Source organism: Biomphalaria glabrata, chromosome 16, assembly GCF_947242115.1.
Source record: "Biomphalaria glabrata chromosome 16, xgBioGlab47.1, whole genome shotgun sequence".
NCBI classification, from domain to species: domain Eukaryota; kingdom Metazoa; phylum Mollusca; class Gastropoda; family Planorbidae; genus Biomphalaria; species Biomphalaria glabrata.
The window spans coordinates 9,895,243-9,913,529 of NC_074726.1; the positions used below are offsets into that span (position 1 = coordinate 9,895,243).

At 39.4% G+C, this 18,287-nt stretch overlaps 1 protein-coding gene across 1 annotated transcript; it reads left to right on the forward strand.

The window, feature by feature from the left end:
* Positions 1-128: 128 nt before the first annotated feature.
* LOC106057842 (uncharacterized) lies at positions 129-18,268 on the forward strand. The gene is made up of 7 exons (XM_056014821.1): positions 129-246; positions 3,614-4,074; positions 8,207-8,361; positions 9,671-9,990; positions 12,526-12,771; positions 14,985-15,449; positions 16,921-18,268. The coding sequence occupies exons 2-7, from the start codon at positions 3,654-3,656 to the stop codon at positions 17,603-17,605; spliced, it is 2,292 nt and encodes a 763-aa protein (XP_055870796.1). The 5' UTR covers positions 129-246; positions 3,614-3,653; the 3' UTR covers positions 17,606-18,268.
* Positions 18,269-18,287: the final 19 nt, after the last annotated feature.

Consider the following 18,287-nt stretch of genomic DNA (forward strand, 5'->3'; position numbering starts at 1 on the left):
ACCTTGAACAAGGGCTCAGTGTGAGAGTGTGTGCTCACAATTTTTTTTCTTATCCTCGTGATCGCATGCTCTCCACCCACCCACCTTACATTGGCCATCATCACAGGTGAGAGAATCACGTGGTACCCTTACACAGCTTACATCACACACACACACACACACACCGGTGCGTGCTTCTGTTTTGACAGACTTGTCTCTCGGATAACTTGTATCAGCTACTTGGTAAGGAAGCCATTGTTTATTACAGTAAGTAGAAGCGTTAGCTTTTAGTAAACTGTTTTTATGTTACATCACTATTAAATTGTGTTAGAAAACACAGAACGTATCCATCTTTCGTACACGCCTGTTGGCCTACTTCCTGTGCTGGCATGTTAGACGTGAAGCTTGGAAAATTAAAGGCATATAGGCATGGAATAGATATATATATGTATTATGGGTTCATCGGATAGTAGCTCCAACTCCAGCCGAATATCCGGTCATTTTCACTATTCTGCCATATCCTTGGCAAGGCCAATGTTAGAGTACGCGTTCTCTGTTTGGGTACCCCTCAAGAAAACAAAGGAACTAGAACAGACTCAAAATAGAGCCATGAGATTTATAACAAATGAACATTTACATTTGATTTAGGTAACGCTTTTAGTAAAATCACTAAATTTAGAGACCTTTCAGGACAGAAGACTAAAAAGTTAAGTATCGTTAGTACATTAAACACTGAACCATAATCAACAAATGCAAAAAAAAAAAACTTACAGAATGCGCAGACACACACACAAATAAAAGCACATTTCCTATTCCATATGCTAGGACAAAGTTGTGTAAGTGCTTCGAATCTTCCATATACTATTAGAGCATGGAATAAGTTGCCAGAATCAGTCAGGACAACCGACGTGTTAGATTTTAAGTCACCGATTAACATGCATAATTAGAAAGACACGGGAATACGAGTGGGACGTAATTATCTTTTATAGTAACATCTTTAATTTATAAGTTAAGATACATGTATTTTATGTCTCTTTATGTTATATATATGTCTTGAAGTTGAATCTGTTTTTCTGTGTAGATTTTATCCCCAGACCTATATATATATATTATACATAGCATGGGCGTAGCCAGGATTTTTTTCGGGGGGGGGGTTTTAGGGAGGGGATTCCCCCCCCCCCCGCCCCGCCTGAAAAAAATATATACATATGTGTGTGTGTGCGTGTACATAATTAATCTTTATTACATTCTGACCCTTTCGGAAGACGTTTATTGTGCCGTAGAATAGGTTCTTCCTGGAATTAGTGGAAATCTTGTAGACTCCCCGCCCTTGCTAGCAAGGGGGTCTGGGGGAGCTCGTAGTGCTCCCCCAGCGCGGGGCGAAGCCCCGCCGCCGAGCACTATTTCTGGTATTGAAAACCAACAAAATGCATATTCTGAGGTATCTACAGTGCATTATCTTGCTATTAAAAAGTTTTATTTCAAAAACCTAATGTGCTATTCTTACTGACTTAGACCCTCTCGCGCCGTTCGGCGCATTTTCCGGCAAGCTGTTTCCGCAACTCTTATTATGCGTAATTCATTTTGTCGGAGAACATGTCCCGCAAAACCTCATGCGACGCTCTGTCACAACCTTACTAAGGGTTCGACTCCCAGTTCGGCATATGATTTCTTTGATTTAGACCCGATCTCTATAATTGACTCCTAAAATCTCTCTTAGCCATTTTTGTTGAGCCACATTGAGTGTTTACAATTTCGGCAGATGACTATTCACACTTTATTAATGAAGCCTAGCTACTGGTAGAAATTTGTAACCTCTCATGACTACGCTCTTGCAATTACATGCCTGTATTTCGCTTTAGATTTTATATCGAAAAGGAAAGTTTTATCGTCAAAATCATCTGTTGAGGGGTTTTAAAATAAAATCTCTGGAGTTTTTTTGTTTTGTTTTTTTTTTTAATTCAAAACCCCATTTAGCTACGATCATAGAATTTGGTGACTGTAGTTTGCTTCAAAATAATATTGAAGAGAGAGGTTTTCAACTCAAAACGCTCTGTAGAGGAATTTTGAACTCAAAACCATCTGAAAGGGTTTTAAATTTTTAAAAAAGCCATCTGGAGAAGGGGATTTAAACTCAAAACCCCTCATTAGCTTAGCTACGCTCAAAGAATTTTAGTGTGTAATTTGCTTCTTTTATATTGAAGAGGTATTTTTTAGCATCAAAACTCACTGAAGGGGGGTTTAAACTCAAACCCCCCTTTGGCTACGCTCATAGCATTTTGAGTGCGTAATTTGCTTTTTTTTAATATTGAAGAGGTATTTTTCAGCTTCAAACACCGCTGGCAGGGAGTTTTAAACTCAAAACCCCCTGGTAGATGGATATTTATCTCAAAACCCTCTGATAGGGTTTTTTTGACTCAAAACCCTCTGGTAGGGGGTTTAAAACTCAAAACCCCCTGGTAGAGGGTTTTTAACTCAAAACCCCTTCGGCTGTGCTGTGGTAAGTGATGATTTAGTTTTAAAATCTCACCTAAAATAAACAAAATTAAAGCAAAAAATCAGTCACTGAATTCCGCCCCCCCCTGGGGGGGATTTCCTTTCGGGGGGGGGGGGGTTTGAAACCCCCCCCCCCTGGCTACGCCCATGATACATAGACAGGAAAACAAAAGACAAATTCGTATCTGACCGTTATGTACGTAGCTCTTAATGATCTTTAGTTTTCAAAGATTAGAAATAATGTGATCCAATTGCGAATTTTAAATAGAATGGGCTATTAATGGTATTAATTAATCACAGAACTATATATTCACGCAAAACTTGTATAAATCCATTTCCTTTTAGTTTCCTTTGATATAATGTTTCGACAATCCTAGATACAAATAATTCAAGCCTGTTGGTTTTAAATTTTAATCATCTTAATGATCGTACGACTTTAGATTATACATTTAAATAGACTGATTACCTAGATCTTTAAGGATCTAGATTCTGTAGGCCTATCCAAAATTGCAAAATAATTTTGAGACGCGTGAGCTCTTATGAAAAGTTATGTACAATTTTCGGACTCCGACTAATCGTTATAATGATTATTACTATTACGTTACATAGGCTAGATGTGGGAAAAAAAAACTACTTATAACTGACAAAACACCTTGTATAACCTTTTTGAATTTTTTTTACGACATTTGTTATGCAGTGTTATGAGATCGGCGCGTCCTGTTTAGGTATATAATATATATAGGTACGTGATTTTATCCTAAATCTTTAAGAAACTAAAAATGAGATATTGCGATTTTTTGTTGATTAGTAAACCCCATGCTAGACCCACCTAGATCTAGTAGAAGTGGTTGGGAGCTTGAGACACAAAATGCAACAGAACAAAAACAAAACAAACAAAAAATATTGAACATAGTTTTTTCAGCATAATCTTGTTACAATTTTGAACTGCTTATTCCCCCCCCCCTTTTTTTTTGGCTCTTCTCTTCTTGAAGTCCTATATATAATATCAAAAGATCATAAACGCGTTTTTTGTGTGTTTTTTTTAGCATTTTCTTCCTTGAGTAGCTTAGCAAAAAAGATTTTTTTTTTTAAAGTTAAGAAATACAAATCACATGATGGTAATATTTTCTTTCCTCAGGATTGCAGACGACTCTTGACTTCATGTCCAGTCCATCACAATGAATTCGACGTTGACGTATGGTTTAGCAGGAGACGACCAGCTCCAGCGCATGGAGAACAGCCTGCTCAAGAAATGGGAACTGTACGAGGAACTTGATAAACTTCTCAGCTGTGACGCAGAACATCTGTTCCAAAAGTGTACAGACCAGACAGCTAGCTCATCGGACCCAGACGCTTCTGTTGGCACCCTCTCAGACGAGTCCTTCAAGTTAGCTTGTGAAGCTTTCAGAACGGGGGAGTACATAGACGCTCTCGGCCACATTGACGAAGTACTTAAATCCCCTAACTCGAATAACGCGGGAATGTCTCGGATTTTGAGGGTCAAGGTTATGAATGCCATGGAGGAGTACCTGGAAGCGCTTAGGTCGATAGTCAACGTCGATCAAGACCTGATGACATTTGATCTGCTGTTTGAAGGAGGTATTCCATAGTTTAGTTAACTTTGAGTGTACAGTCAAATACTAAAGGATATTATAATCTGTTACTTTCGTCATTATATTCTCGCTTCCTGTTGGCCCCAGACTTTTACATTCGACTTATTATACAATTTATAACTTCCTTTTATCTTCGCTTCATTACAGTGCTTATACGCTGTTTGTATTTCAATTAGGGGAGCCGCTGTTTGTATTTCAGTTAGGGGAGCCACTGTTTGTATTTCAGTTAGGGGAGCCGCTGTTTGTATTTCAGTTAGGGGAGCCGCTGTTTGTATTTCAATTAGGGGAGCCGCTGTTTGTATTTCAGTTAGTGGAAGCGCTTTTTGTATTTCAATTAGTGGAGCCGCTGTTTGTATTTCAATTAAGGTAGGCGCTGTTTGTATTTCAATTAGTGGAGCCGCTGTTTGTATTTCAATTAAGGGAGGCGCTGTTTGTATTTCAGTTAGGGGAGGCGCTGTTTGTATTTCAATTAAGGGAGGCGCTGTTTGTATTTCAATTAAGGGAGGCGCTGTTTGTATTTCAATTAGTGGAGCCGCTGTTTGTATTTCAATTAAGGGAGGCGCTGTTTGTATTTCAGTTAGAGGAGGCGCTGTTTGTATTTCAGTTAGGGGAGGCGCTGTTTGTATTTCAGTTAGGGTAGGCGCTGTTTGTATTTCAGTTAGGGTAGGCGCTGTTAGTAGTGGAGCCGCTGTTTGTATTTCAATAAAGGTAGGCGCTGTTAGTATTTCAATTAGGGGAGGCGCTGTTTGTATTTCAATTAAGGTAGGCGCTGTTTGTATATCAATTAAGGTAGGCGCTGTTAGTATTTCAATTAAGGTAGACACTGTTTGTATTTCAGTTAGGGTAGGCGCTGTTAGTATTTCAATTAAGGGGAGGCGCTGTTAGTATTTCAATTAAGGTAGGCGCTGTTAGTATTTCAATTAAGGGGAGGCGCTGTTAGTATTTCAATTAAGGGGAGGCACTGTTAGTATTTCAATTAAGGTAGGCGCTGTTAGTATTTCAATTAAGGGGAGGCGCTGTTAGTATTTCAATTAAGGTAGGCGCTGTTAGTATTTCAATTAAGGTAGGCGCTGTTAGTATTTCAATTAAGGTAGGCGCTGTTAGTATTTCAATTAAGGGGAGGCACTGTTAGTATTTCAATTAAGGTAGGCGCTGTTAGTATTTCAATTAAGGTAGGCGCTGTTAGTATTTCAATTAAGGTAGGCGCTGTTTGTATTTCAATTAAGGTAGGAGCTGTTAGTATTTCAATTAAGGGGAGGCACTGTTAGTATTTCAATTAAGGTAGGCGCTGTTTGTATTTCAATTAAGGGGAGGCACTGTTTGTATTTCAATTAAGGGGAGGCACTGTTTGTATTTCAGTTAGGGGAGGCACTGTTTGTATTTCAATTAAGGTAGGCGCTGTTAGTATTTCAATTAAGGTAGGCGCTGTTTGTATTTCATTTAAGGGGAGGCGCTGTTTGTATTTCAATTAAGGGGAGGCACTGTTTGTATTTCAGTTAGGGGAGGCACTGTTTGTATTTCAATTAAGGGGAGGCGCTGTTTGTATTTCAGTTAGGGGAGGCGCTGTTTGTATTTTAGTTAGGGATGGCACTGTTTGTATTCCAATTAAGGGGAGGCACTGTTTGTATTTCAATTAAGGGGAGGCACTGTTTGTATTTCAGTTAGGGGAGGCACTGTTTGTATTTCAATTAAGGGGAGGCGCTGTTTGTATTTCAGTTAGGGGAGGCACTGTTTGTATTTCAATTAAGGGGAGGCACTGTTTGTATTTCAGTTAGGGGAGGCACTGTTTGTATTTCAATTAAGGGGAGGCACTGTTTGTATTTCAGTTAGGGGAGGCACTGTTTGTATTTCAATTAAGGGGAGGCACTGTTTGTATTTCAGTTAGGGGAGGCACTGTTTGTATTTCAATTAAGGGGAGGCGCTGTTTGTATTTCAGTTAGGGGAGGCGCTGTTTGTATTTCAATTAAGGGGAGGCACTGTTTGTATTTCAGTTAGGGGAGGCGCTGTTTGTATTTTAGTTAGGGATGGCACTGTTTGTATTCCAATTAAGGGGAGGCGCTGTTTGTATTCCAATTAAGGAACCGCTGTGGCTGAGTGGTAAAGCGCTTGGCTTCCGAACCCGGTCCCTGGTTAGAACCGTGGTGAAGACCAGGATTTAGGGCGCCTCTGAATCCAGCCAGCTCTAATGGGTACCTGACATTAGTTGGGGAAAAGTAAAGGCGGATGGTCGTTGTGCTGGCCACATGACATACTAGTTAACACAGAAACAGATCACCTTTACATTATCTACCTCATAGATCACAAGGTCTGAAAGGGAAACTTTTCTTTGCTTGCTATTTCAATTAGGCTAAAAAGTTGTGTAAAAAAATTAATTTATCAAATCATTTGAGGTCTGTTGAAAGATTAATGTATTTATTGGCTGATGGAATTTGTCACCGCGTCATTTTGGATGGGCGTTGGTGACAGTGGATTCATGGTACATGGTAGAATGTAGGCGTTATCAGGGTGAATATTTGTAATGCAGACATTCAGACACCGCTCATAAATGAGGAGATAACTTTTGATATAGCAGACACAAATAATAAGTTTATTATAAACATCTTGAATTTCCACATGATGACACACAATACAATCCACGTAGAATAAGTAATAATCCTTCATAGAAATATAACTGATATAGTAATAACATAGTAAATGGTACAAGAGACTCTTTTTACTAAGTCTCTCATCATCTCATTTCTCCATGTGGTCTCTTCTGGGGCATAGGCCACCAACAAGCTTCCTCTAGGCTTCTCGGTTCTTGGCGGGTCTCTCCAACTGTCTTCGCCTCTTGCCCATCAGCTTGGCATCTGCTTCCAGATCGCGGCGCCATGCATTCCTTGGCTGTCCCCTCTTCCTCTTTCCTTTGGGGGTTTCCAGGCTAGGGCTTGCCTTATGTTGGATGCAGGCTTGACAAGGGGTGTCTCTTTTCTACTAAGTCTCTACTAACTCTTTGTAATAGCTCTCTATAGTGGTTGCTATCAAGTCTTGTTCTCATAGTGACTGCTTACGACGGTCCCGTATCAACAGCTTACATTGACTGTCCTCTAACTGCTTACATTGACTGTCCTCTAACTGCTTACATTGACTGTCCTCTACTAACTGCTTAGCATAAACACAAATTATATTTAAAGATTTCAAGCCAATACATTTAAATATTTCTTAGTTTCTTATTTAAAGATATTGTTTCAATCAGTATTGAAATCAGTGCCGGATTTGGAGGTCTGGAGGCCCTGGGACAATTAAGAAGCGGAGAACCCTGATTATTTACCTAATAAAAGATGTCCAATTAAGTCTTTAAACTTATTGCCAAACAATAAAATTATTTCAACAAAGAATCTGCTAATTTGTTACATTCAAATAAAATTTATTAAGTAATTATTTACCGCGTTAAAAAGTTATACAATAATACAAAGTCGACGAAGATTTCACAGAAATCTGTTGTAGGGGCCCCTCTCTTGTGGAGTACTCTAAGCAGTAGCCCTGCCCTACCCAAATCCGGCCCTGATTGAAAGAGCACGAGAAGAAGCAAATACAAATTTACCCATTGTCCTGAAAACTTTAAAAAATGTAAGAAAATTTTATAGCGATAGCTTCAAACATGATCTGAAATAACATGTTCATCATCATCATCTTTCCTTTGAGTTCCTCGTGGAACATAAGGCTTCAGTAAAAACACGCCACTACTAGGGTCTCTTGCTAGTTTTTTAATGGCTTCCCAGCTCTTTCCTGCCCTCTTGGCCTCATCTAGTATACTGCATCGCCAGAAATAACATGTTGGAAAGCCTTAAATATTTCATACCACTCTGTCACCACCTCAAAGCTGGTGCCATACAGTAGATACCCTATTTTGAGTTTATTAATGTTGTTCACGGCCTCATGGATCTGGAAGGTGAACACTTTTAACCTTGAACTAAGCAGTTACTTGATAGAAGTCAGTCAGAGCAGTCAGTAAGATTGCATCCTGGTAATGCCTACGTATAACATTATAATATGAACCTAATGTCACCCAACTACCATCTCAATTCTAAAATAATGTGGTGAAACACTCTAATGCTTATCTTGATATCTTGGTACAGCTAAGGCATTGCTCAAACTGGGCCTTGTGTTGACTGCTGAGAACATGATGAAGAGGGTTGTGGTGGCCACATCTGGAGACCAAGAATGGGCCAGAGTTTCTTATGAACTGCTGCTAGATATTCACACAAAGAGACTCTACCAGAAATTTATCAATGTGAGTACACTTTAAGAAGATAGGTAATATTTCAGTGCTGTGATGTGTAATATGTGTACTGTGCGTGGGTATTGCGCGCTGTGTGTTGGTATTGTGGGTATTTTGTGTCGTGTAAGTGTATTGGGTGTTGTGTGTGTGTGTTGTGTGTGTTGTGTGTGTTGTGTGTGGGTATTGTATGTTGTGTGTGGTTTTGTGGGTTTTGTGTTGTATGTGGTTTTTGTGTGTTGTGTGTGGGTGTTGTGGGATGTGAGGGTATTGTGGAAATTGTGTGTTGTGTGTGGGTGTTGTGTACATATTGTTGTGCGTTTTTTCTGTTTGGGTTTCGTGTGTTGTGCCAGTGTTGCGTGATGCTACTGTGTTTGGGTATCGTGTGTGGTTGTTGTTTGTAGATATCATGTTTTGTGTGTATGGGTATTGTGTGTTTGGTGTGGGTGTCTTGTGTTGTGTAAGTATCACGATTGGTGTGTGGGGATCGCCTGTTTTATGTGGGGTTATGGTTTTTGTGTAAGTTTTGTTTGGATATTTTGTTTTGTGTGGGCATTCTGTGTTTTGTGTGTGTGTGTGCGGGTAGTATTGTGTTGTTTTGTGTGGGTATTGTGTTGTTTTGTGTGGGTATTGTTTTTTTGTGTAGGTATTATGTGGTGTGGTTGGCTAGTATGTGTTGTTTTGTGTTTGGTTATTGTGTTGGTTAGTTGCATTCATAGAACGACTGTTACATCTCAAAGAGCACCCCTACTTGTGGCTTAGAACTTTTCTAGATAAGTATTATAGACATTCAATATATCTAAAGGCGCTCAGCAAACAACTCTGCTCCAATAGGGATTCGAATTCAAGTTCCCCTTGATAGTTAGCCGAAAGGTTTTCCCACCCAGCCACACATCCCACCCAGCCACACATCCCACCCAGCCACACATCCCACCCAGCCATACATACCACCCAGCCACACATCCCACCCAGCCACACATCCCACCCAGCCACACATCCCACCCAGCCACACATACCACCCAGCCACACATCCCACCCAGCCACACATCCCACCCAGCCACACATCCCACCCAGCCACACATTCCACCCAGCCACACATTCCACCCAGCCACACATCCCACCCAGCCACACATCCCACCCAGCCACACATCCCACCCAGCCACACATCCCACCCAGCCACACATCCCACCCAGCCACACATCCCACCCAGCCACACATACCACCCAGCCACACATCCCACCCAGCCACACATCCCACCCAGCCACACATCCCACCCAGCCACACATCCCACTCCTGATACCATATTTTACGCATATCTTAACAGGATGCCCCCGTCGTAGTCGGCTTAACAGAACATGGACGAGGTTTATTTGCGACCACCGCTATCTCTAAAGGAACTGTGATCTTCAAGGAACTCCCCGAGCTTTGCGACCAAGCGATGCCATCTGTTTCCATTTCAGCATGTTCTCATTGCGGACTTTCTCTCGTCAGACCTCAGGACGTTTTCTCCAAAGAACATCTTGCAGTGCCTGATCTACAGAAGGCTGTGAAAAAGTTTTGGCTGAAAAGGCCCATAACTTTTTGCAAAAGTTGTGACAGAGTTATCTTTTGTAGTGAGGCGTGCTGCAAGGAAGCATGGGAAAGGTAAATGTTTAAAACATTTATTAGAAGTTTCGAAAGGGGAAAAATGCCGCTATTAGTTTTGAGTAATCTGTCTGTCCCTCCATCTATCTGTCCGTCCGTCAATGAAGGGAAATAATTCAACCAAAAATTTTTTATAACATCTATGCAAAGGATTTCTATTACTAAATGTTATAAAAATGTATTTGTATTACAGAATTAAATACTTTCTATTCTATTAACTACTAAAAATATTAACAAAAAGTTTTATTTTGGAAAAGAGAAGTAATGCATTTAGTAAGTCGAGCATATTTAAAAAAAAAATTAATATAAGCAAGGGGTGATGTTTAATCCAAATGCCATTGGCAGGATGAGCAAACAAACTCTTCAACAACCATCATCAATTATCTACAAGATGATCATTTATAACATCCGTTTAAACAGGCTCACACACAAACTACAGCACAATAGTGTTCCATTGAATACATATGACGATGTATTAATAGTTAATGTACCTCGTACACCGCAGTACCATATCAGTACCATAAAAACTATATCTTCATAACTATCAGTTCATTGTATACATATGCATATATTAACAATATTATAATAATATTAATAAATCCTGTGGTATCAATCGTTAGTCGAACTAACAATACAACAGCACATCTCATCTTTTTGTATCGACGGAGATAGGGTTGTAGTTGTTGATAGGGTTGTAGTAGTTGATAGTTTGTCGCTCATAGTTTCTGATATTATTTCTGAAAATATTGAAACCTGCCCTTTTACCTGTCTGAGCGGACCACTTGGTGGGCCGACTTTAAATTTGTGCGTGGAAACTGTGTAGCCTTGTTTATTTTTAAAGATTATATAGATATATATATATATGTTTCCGTGGTGGCTTTTGGCGATCATAAAAAACCGAGTTCGAGTCGAATCCATTTGAAATGTTCTAGTTTAATTCAGAATTCAAACTCATGGTTCTTTAGTTAAGTTGCCAAGCGGCTTATGCCACACAGATATATGTTTTGAATCAAAGCGTGATTTGTTTACCTGTGTGAGATGGCGTCTTATTGCTAGTGGTTCTTCCTAGATAGTTAAAACAAATTTTAATTTTTTGTTCTCTTCAGAGATAAATCTAGCGGATTCTAGCCTATATGGGAGTAAAGCTCTACTCGTTCTACATTGTGATATATCAAATTAGTAGTATAATATACAGCAATACTTGTTCTATGGCTATGCAGTGATAGCCTATATCTCAGAAGTAGTAAAGCATTGCTTGTTTTATGCAGGGATATATTTAGTCTATATCACAGTTGTAAAGCAATACTTGTTCTATGCAGTGATATCTTATATCTCAGAAGTAGTATAGCATTGCTTGTTTTATGCAGGGATATATTTAGTCTATATCACAGTTGTAAAGCACTACTTGTTCTATGCAGTGATAGCCTATATCTCAGAAGTAGTAAAGCACTACTTGTTCTATGCAGTGATAGATCTAGCCTTTATCTTCATTCGAGATAGTTGTTGGAAAATGTCTGATATTAACAAGAGATCTATTACATAGGCAGTGGAATTGGAAAGACAAGTGTAGATGTCCGAAAGAGAACTTGACCATCGACAGACAACGGTTTTGTCTGCATTGGTTATACCACAATATGTAAGTCACGGCTAGGACTACTGTAAAGTTCCCCTTTCAGACCTTGTGATTTACAGGGCAGAGAATGTAAAGATCATCTGTTTCAGTGGCCTGCGGTTAACGAGGGTGTCATGTGGCCAGCACAGCAACCAACCGTCTTAACTTTTCCACAACTAATGTCAGGTACCCATTAGATATGGTTGGCCTCAGATCCCAAAATTCATAATCCAAGTCTTTACCAGGATTCGAACCCGGGACCACTGGTTCAGAAGCCAAGAGCTTTACCACTCAGCCACCGTGCCATCCCTTACAGGGCCGGCCTTAGCCCACTGCAACCTATGCCAACGCAATGGGCCCTGCACTTCCATAGACTTCGCGTTAATTCCAGGTCTAAATTATCAAATTATAATAATTATTATTTATATAAAATAAAAGAGCTTCCGTGGCCTCCTGATTTACTAGGGCCGCCTGGAAATCTCCCGAAATTGCAAAATATATGAAAAATTCATGGAAATCTCATAAAAAAATAAAATTTTCTGAAAACTCATAAAAATATCCTGAAAAATAGACCAAAATTGTCATTTTGGGATGCCAATCCTATTTGCGATTTAAAAAAAAAAAGGTATTGTTAGCTTTCATTTATTTAAAATTTATGCAAGGACGAATTTATTTTTCTTATGCAAAAACTTTAATTTTGACGTTATGCTTATCCCTACCCAGACTGTGCCCCACGGCATCCGTTTCGCATAGGGCCCCGCAATTGTTAGGGCGGCCCTTCTCCCCTAGGACTACAGCTCTCCACTTTAATCTTTGAACTCGAAGTTCAGCCTTGTGTTATACAAAGAGGGAAACAGGAGGGCTGTTTATCTATAATGTCTACAACAATATAAGTAACAAAACATCTCTTGCTAAATTTTCAGATACCACAAACTTCTCTGCCCGTCACATCCAAATTCCAGTGTGGCCATGTTGTACGATGTCAGATATTCGTTTCGAAACGTCATCCCAACAGATGGCCAGTCTTGGCAGGGTTGGTGGAACGCACAGTTCAGCCCAACCCTGATGGCCAAAATGTGGGCCTCCATCATCTGCTCAGCGAGGTCGGCCAGTGAAAGAAGGCAGGTGTCCTTGCATGAGTTAAAAGCGGCTTCATCTCAATTTGATAAGTAGGTCTACATCAACATAGCTCTACTTTACTCTAACCCTAGGTTAATTAGTAATTATCTTAAAATAAACTCTGTGTACTCGATGTCTTAATAAAACTATGACATAGAAACTTCTTTTAACATTTCCAGCTATTTGTTCACTCATTCGAGATAGTCAAAAATTACAAGAAAAACATTTTAAAAATATATGCGCCTGATACACCTTGGAAGTTGAGTGGACTCAGTGACGTCCTAAAAATCCAGAATCCAAAAGTCCCAGTCTGCACCTACTTTTGAACCTGAGAGCTTTACCACTCAGCCACCTCACCCTATTTATAGATCTATGATTACTATATTGATTTTACCATGCTGACCTTTTTTTTTCCCTCTTTTTTAAAGTCATATAAAAAGAAAAATCCGAATGTTTAGTTTATTATATTATTTGAACATAAATTATGAATTGATTTCTTTTAAAGTGTATTATTTGTTTTTAATCACTATGCATGTAGGCTTAGTTATTTCTTGTGCTATGGTCAATTCGTATAAAGATTCCAGGTGCCATTAGAGCATGACACGGTTGCTAGCATTTCTACCATCAGTGACATGGTAATAGTACAGTTTAATTCTCTAATTGTAACAACTTGATTTAGGTTAACTCATTAGTCCTTAGGGAGTACTTTGTAACTCGCTTATATCAACTTTGTCTGTCTGGTCCAAATCTTTGATGTTTACGTTAAATTTTGCACAATGATTCTTTATCCTCTTATCTTCCTCTTATCTTATGTATTTATTATCCTCTTATCTTATATATTACATTCAATACTTGAAAAAAGAAAATTACTTCCTACGCACTGCATGTGTCATTCTAGTCATGCTTGTTAATTAGTGACTTAAACTCTACCGAGTCGTCGTTTTTTTTTTCTGGGTGATTCAGGCAACCCATTTCATTCTCTAATGGCACCAGGGCAGCAGGAGTACTTGTACGAATTTGTTCTAGCTAATGTGTTCTAGCAAATGTGTTCTAGCTAATGTGTTCTAGCTAATGTGTTCTAGCAAATGTGTTCTAGCTAATGTGTTCTAGCAAATGTGTTCTAGCAAATGTGTTCTAGCTAACGTGTTCTAGCTAACGTGTTCTAGCAAACGTGTTCTAGCAAAAGTGTTCTAGCTAATGTGTTCTAGCAAATGTGTTCTAGCAAATGTGTTCTAGCTAATGTGTTCTAGCTAATGTGTTCTAGCAAATGTGTTCTAGCTAATGTGTTCTAGCAAATGTGTTCTAGCTAATGTGTTCTAGCAAATGTGTTCTAGCTAATGTGTTCTAGCAAATGTGTTCTAGCTAATGTGTTCTAGCTAATGTGTTCTAGCTAATGTGTTCTAGCTAATGTGTTCTAGCTAACGTGTTGTAGCAAACGTGTTCTAGCTAATGTGTTCTAGCTAACGTGTTCTAGCAAATGTGTTCTAGCTAATGTGTTCTAGCTAATGTGTTCTAGCTAATGTGTTCTAGCTAACGTGTTCTAGCAAACGTGTTCTAGCAAACGTGTTCTAGCAAATGTGTTCTAGCAAATGTGTTCTAGCAAATGTGTTCTAGCAAATGTGTTCTAGCTAATGTGTTTTAGCTAATGTGTTCTAGCTAATGTGTTCTAGCTAATGGCATAAGAAATGTGCCTCTATCTTTGGTTCTTTCTGAGTATTCATTGTAAATGACAGCATTTACACCAATAAATAAACGATTAGTATTTCATTTTGTTTTAGATGGAAAATTCGCTAAGCTCATGGGAGATAAGTCTTGCAATAATGAATTATGGCAGCGATCAGGGGCGTAGCTATGAATTTAACATCATTTTGGGTCCCGAGGGGCTTGACCTCTTTGAGGGCCTCTGCATTTTGAGTAATATTTGATATTTAATGTAAAAACAACACTCATTTCAAGTGGGGAACCCGGAGGGATTTTCACATTCTCTCCCCACTCTAGCTTCGCCACTGGCAGCGATTGAACGGCCCTTTCCCCCCAAGGCGCGATAGAGACTTCACATGAAAGACAGCAGATTAACTTATTATTAACTATGATTAGCAGATTAACTTACACACAATTGTGTAGAGTTTTGATTGATTCAAACTGGTTTATGCTATTTCACTCAATATAAGCGATGATTTAAAAAAAGTATTTATTTTTGTTACTAACACAACGTCGGTAAGACATAAGATATGCTAACTCTACTTCTGAATGTTCGTAACAGGTACTGCAACAATGGTAAAGACCTGACACATGAAGCGATCCCTAAGATGTTTGAGCTGATGGTGAATATATTTAAAAGGTCCAAATTGGCGCGCTATGAGATCACCCCCTTAGAGTTTGACACCAGACACCGCCAGGCCCTCATCAACGGCATCCAGTTCCACGACACCAAAGACTCTCTGAACAAATTCGCCAACATCATGAGAGAGGACCCAAAGAAGTACAAGAAAATCGGCCAGTTCTTCGCCGAGAAATTGCCTAGAGCGGAATTTCACGGGTTCTTTCCCTTGGCTTCTCTGATCAACCATTCGTGTTACAACAATGTAGAGATAGTCAGCGGGGAAGTGGACGAGAAGCCTGGCATCTGGGTCAAGGCCGTGAGAGACATAACCGAAGGTCAGCAACTATTTATCGCGCTTGTCAGTCCAGAGATGACGAAGATGGAAAGAAGAAAAAGGATTTGGAGGTTAGTGAACATGCCGGATAAGACCCTACGCTCCTTAAGTGATGGGGCCTCCTTGTTATCAACATAGGTCACGTTTTGTGTTGCTTTTTCTTGGATAGGACTGAAAATATCACTGGAACCATTGGTGAAGGTGGGGAGGGGGGGGGGGCTTATGCTGCCTATAGGTAAATCGAACACTATGGGACATACATCTACACATTGATATATATTATAAATCTCATTGGGTGCGGATACAATTTGCGCTTGTGTTGTGGGTCCAGACAGCTAGTTTATCTGAACTCTAGAGGGCGTATGACCTTTTATTTAATATTAAATAGAGCTTAGATTTTATTTAAAAAAACAGAAATAAAATATTACTTAAACAAGATACAGTTTTTAATTTCAATGTTGAACTGGGTAAAACTACAAATGAAGTAACAAGATGTTGAACGATTCAAACTATACATTTCAAAACTTATTGTTCAGAAATACTCGTGGTTTTGACTCTCTTCCCGCCTTCTCCCGTTCCCGCCCGCTTTTATCCATTCTCATGTAGTTTCGTTGCCCCGCTTACAACCCTGCCCAGCGTCTTGCAGTAGGTTTGGGTAGAATGTTATTTCTTCAATTTTAATAGGAGTAGCGGTGGCTGAGTGGTAAAGCGCTTGGCTTCCGAACTGGAATGGTCCCAGGTTCGAATCCTAGTGAACATCGGGATTTTTAATTTCTGGATCACTCAGTCCACCTGACTTTAGTTGGGGAAAAGTAAAGTCGTTTAGTCGTTGTGCTGGTTATATGACACCCTTGTTAACCGTGGGCTACAGAAACAGATGACCTTTACATCATCTTGCCACATCGCAAGATCTGAAGGTTTTTTTTACAAGGAAAATCCGAAACGTAAAACAAACAAATTACGAGTAGCTTAAATTGTAATTTATTTTATCCTATATCCACTGATAATTTTCAATTCCAATTATCATATAACTTGGCCATGAAGAAAGATTAAGATTTTAGCCCTTAGGGAAGTATTTGCGCTAATGGACCTCATTCACCAATTGTAAACAAACATTTAGTCACGTGGTTCTATATATCTTCTATACAAATTATGTAATTCATAAAGGCTTTCACGTGATACGTATTTTTCATTGTTTTATCAATATTATGACGTGACTGTTTATCCCATGCCTGTTTCCATCCCCTGCCTGTTTCCATCCCCTGCCTGTTTCCATCCCCTGCCTGTTTCCATCCCCTGCCTGTTTCCATCCCCTGCCTGTTTCCATCCCCTGCCTGTTTCCATCCCCTGCCCGCTTTCATCCCCTGCCGTCCTGGAGGAGGTTTGGGCTTAGGGCGTTATCTTCACTTCTAGAGGAACATCCGAAGCTTGTATAGCAAAAACACTTTCTGTTTAAAAAAATCTATTTCTACTACAAAGATGATATTCAAATGTTTTTTCCCATTTAAAAAATGTACTAATGCTATTCATTTTTTGTTCTAGTCGCCACAAGTTTCTCTGCCAATGTCCAAGGTGTGTATTTGAAGGCGACGGCCCACACCAATGCACACATTGTCGTAGGAAAGCGGAAGACTTTGAATCGGATTCAAATGTTGCACATGTTCGCAATGACAACAATAAGCAGCCAGGCCAAGACGCATCCTCTGAAACCACAATCTCTTCGCCTACTGAGGGCACCTCAATCATCAAATGCAACGAACGTGGGTGTTCTCAGCTTCTTACTGATGCCTCTATCACAAATAAAGGCAGCCAAGACATTCTCGAGACTCCGGAGTCAACGCCAGAAGTGCTGGGCACTTCAAGTGTGAACACTGCAGTCAACCCGGACGCAGACTCTATAAACTCTGACTTGTCCAGCGCTCTTCTTAGCTCACACATAAGCAGCAATGCAGATCACCAAAATTCACAGAAAACAGAATCGTCAAACGAAGTCGAGAGCCTTACCAACCCGAAAACCATTCCTTGTATGACATGTGCTGAGGTCGAAGCTGCTGAAGAGACACAGAAAAGACAAACACCGGCAAAACTTGAGCCATCTGAACAGACTGACGCCAAACGCGTGAAACATTTTCCTCACTGTGGGCGATGTTCTCGTGCCTGGTACTGCTCACAAGCGTGCCAGAAAGATGCTTGGAAAAAAGGGCACAAATTAATTTGTAAAAAGTAACAGCCAACAACGAAATGTACCGGAAATATACATTTCGTTTACTTTCCATTGAAAGTGCTATTAGCTGGCAAAGTTTTCGGTGGCTTAGCTGGCAAGGTATTCGGTGGCTTAGCTGGCATTTTCTTTAAAAAAAGTTTTAAAAATAAGTTTTGTATTTTTAAAAGGAATTTTCGGGTGGTGAAAATCATCTGTCCAATTTTATGTGTCTTAGCCCGTGTTTTAAAATCTATCACTTGTATGAGTATTGTACTTTCAGTTATAGGTCCTATTAACCATTTTAAGAAAAATATTTTAAGATTTTGAGAATTCACGAAGGTCGATGTCTGAACTATAGTGCACGTTATAATTCAAAAGATAAAGATTTCCAATTAACAGTTTTTCTCATATTTCCCTAATATGAAAGATTAATCTACACTCTTCCACTTTAGCCAATGTGATCTTTTTACTTTACCACGTACTATGACGAAGAACCGCTGTTGTGTGTTTGAATAAAAGTACATGTAATTAAGATTGTGCAAATGCGGCTGTGGAAAAAAGAATAGAAACACGTTATATATATATTTTGTTTTGCAGGTACTCCTACTTAGAATGTTAACTTGTGTTTGTAATTTGTGTCTATCTTCGAATGTTTGATTTTTAAAGAGTTTTACGCTAATAAATGAAATAATAAAGCATTTGTGTA

What these genes read in the sequence shown, in the direction of transcription:
- LOC106057842 (XM_056014821.1), top strand. Translation starts at nt 3,654, where the DNA reads ATGAATTCGACGTTGACGTATGGTTTAGCAGGAGACGACCAGCTCCAG. An exon ending in TGCAAGGAAGCATGGGAAAG is followed by an intron (nt 9,991 to 12,525) that starts GTAAATGTTTAA and finishes CTAAATTTTCAG; the next exon opens with ATACCACAAACTTCTCTGCC. An exon ending in GCTTCATCTCAATTTGATAA is followed by an intron (nt 12,772 to 14,984) that starts GTAGGTCTACAT and finishes TGTTCGTAACAG; the next exon opens with GTACTGCAACAATGGTAAAG.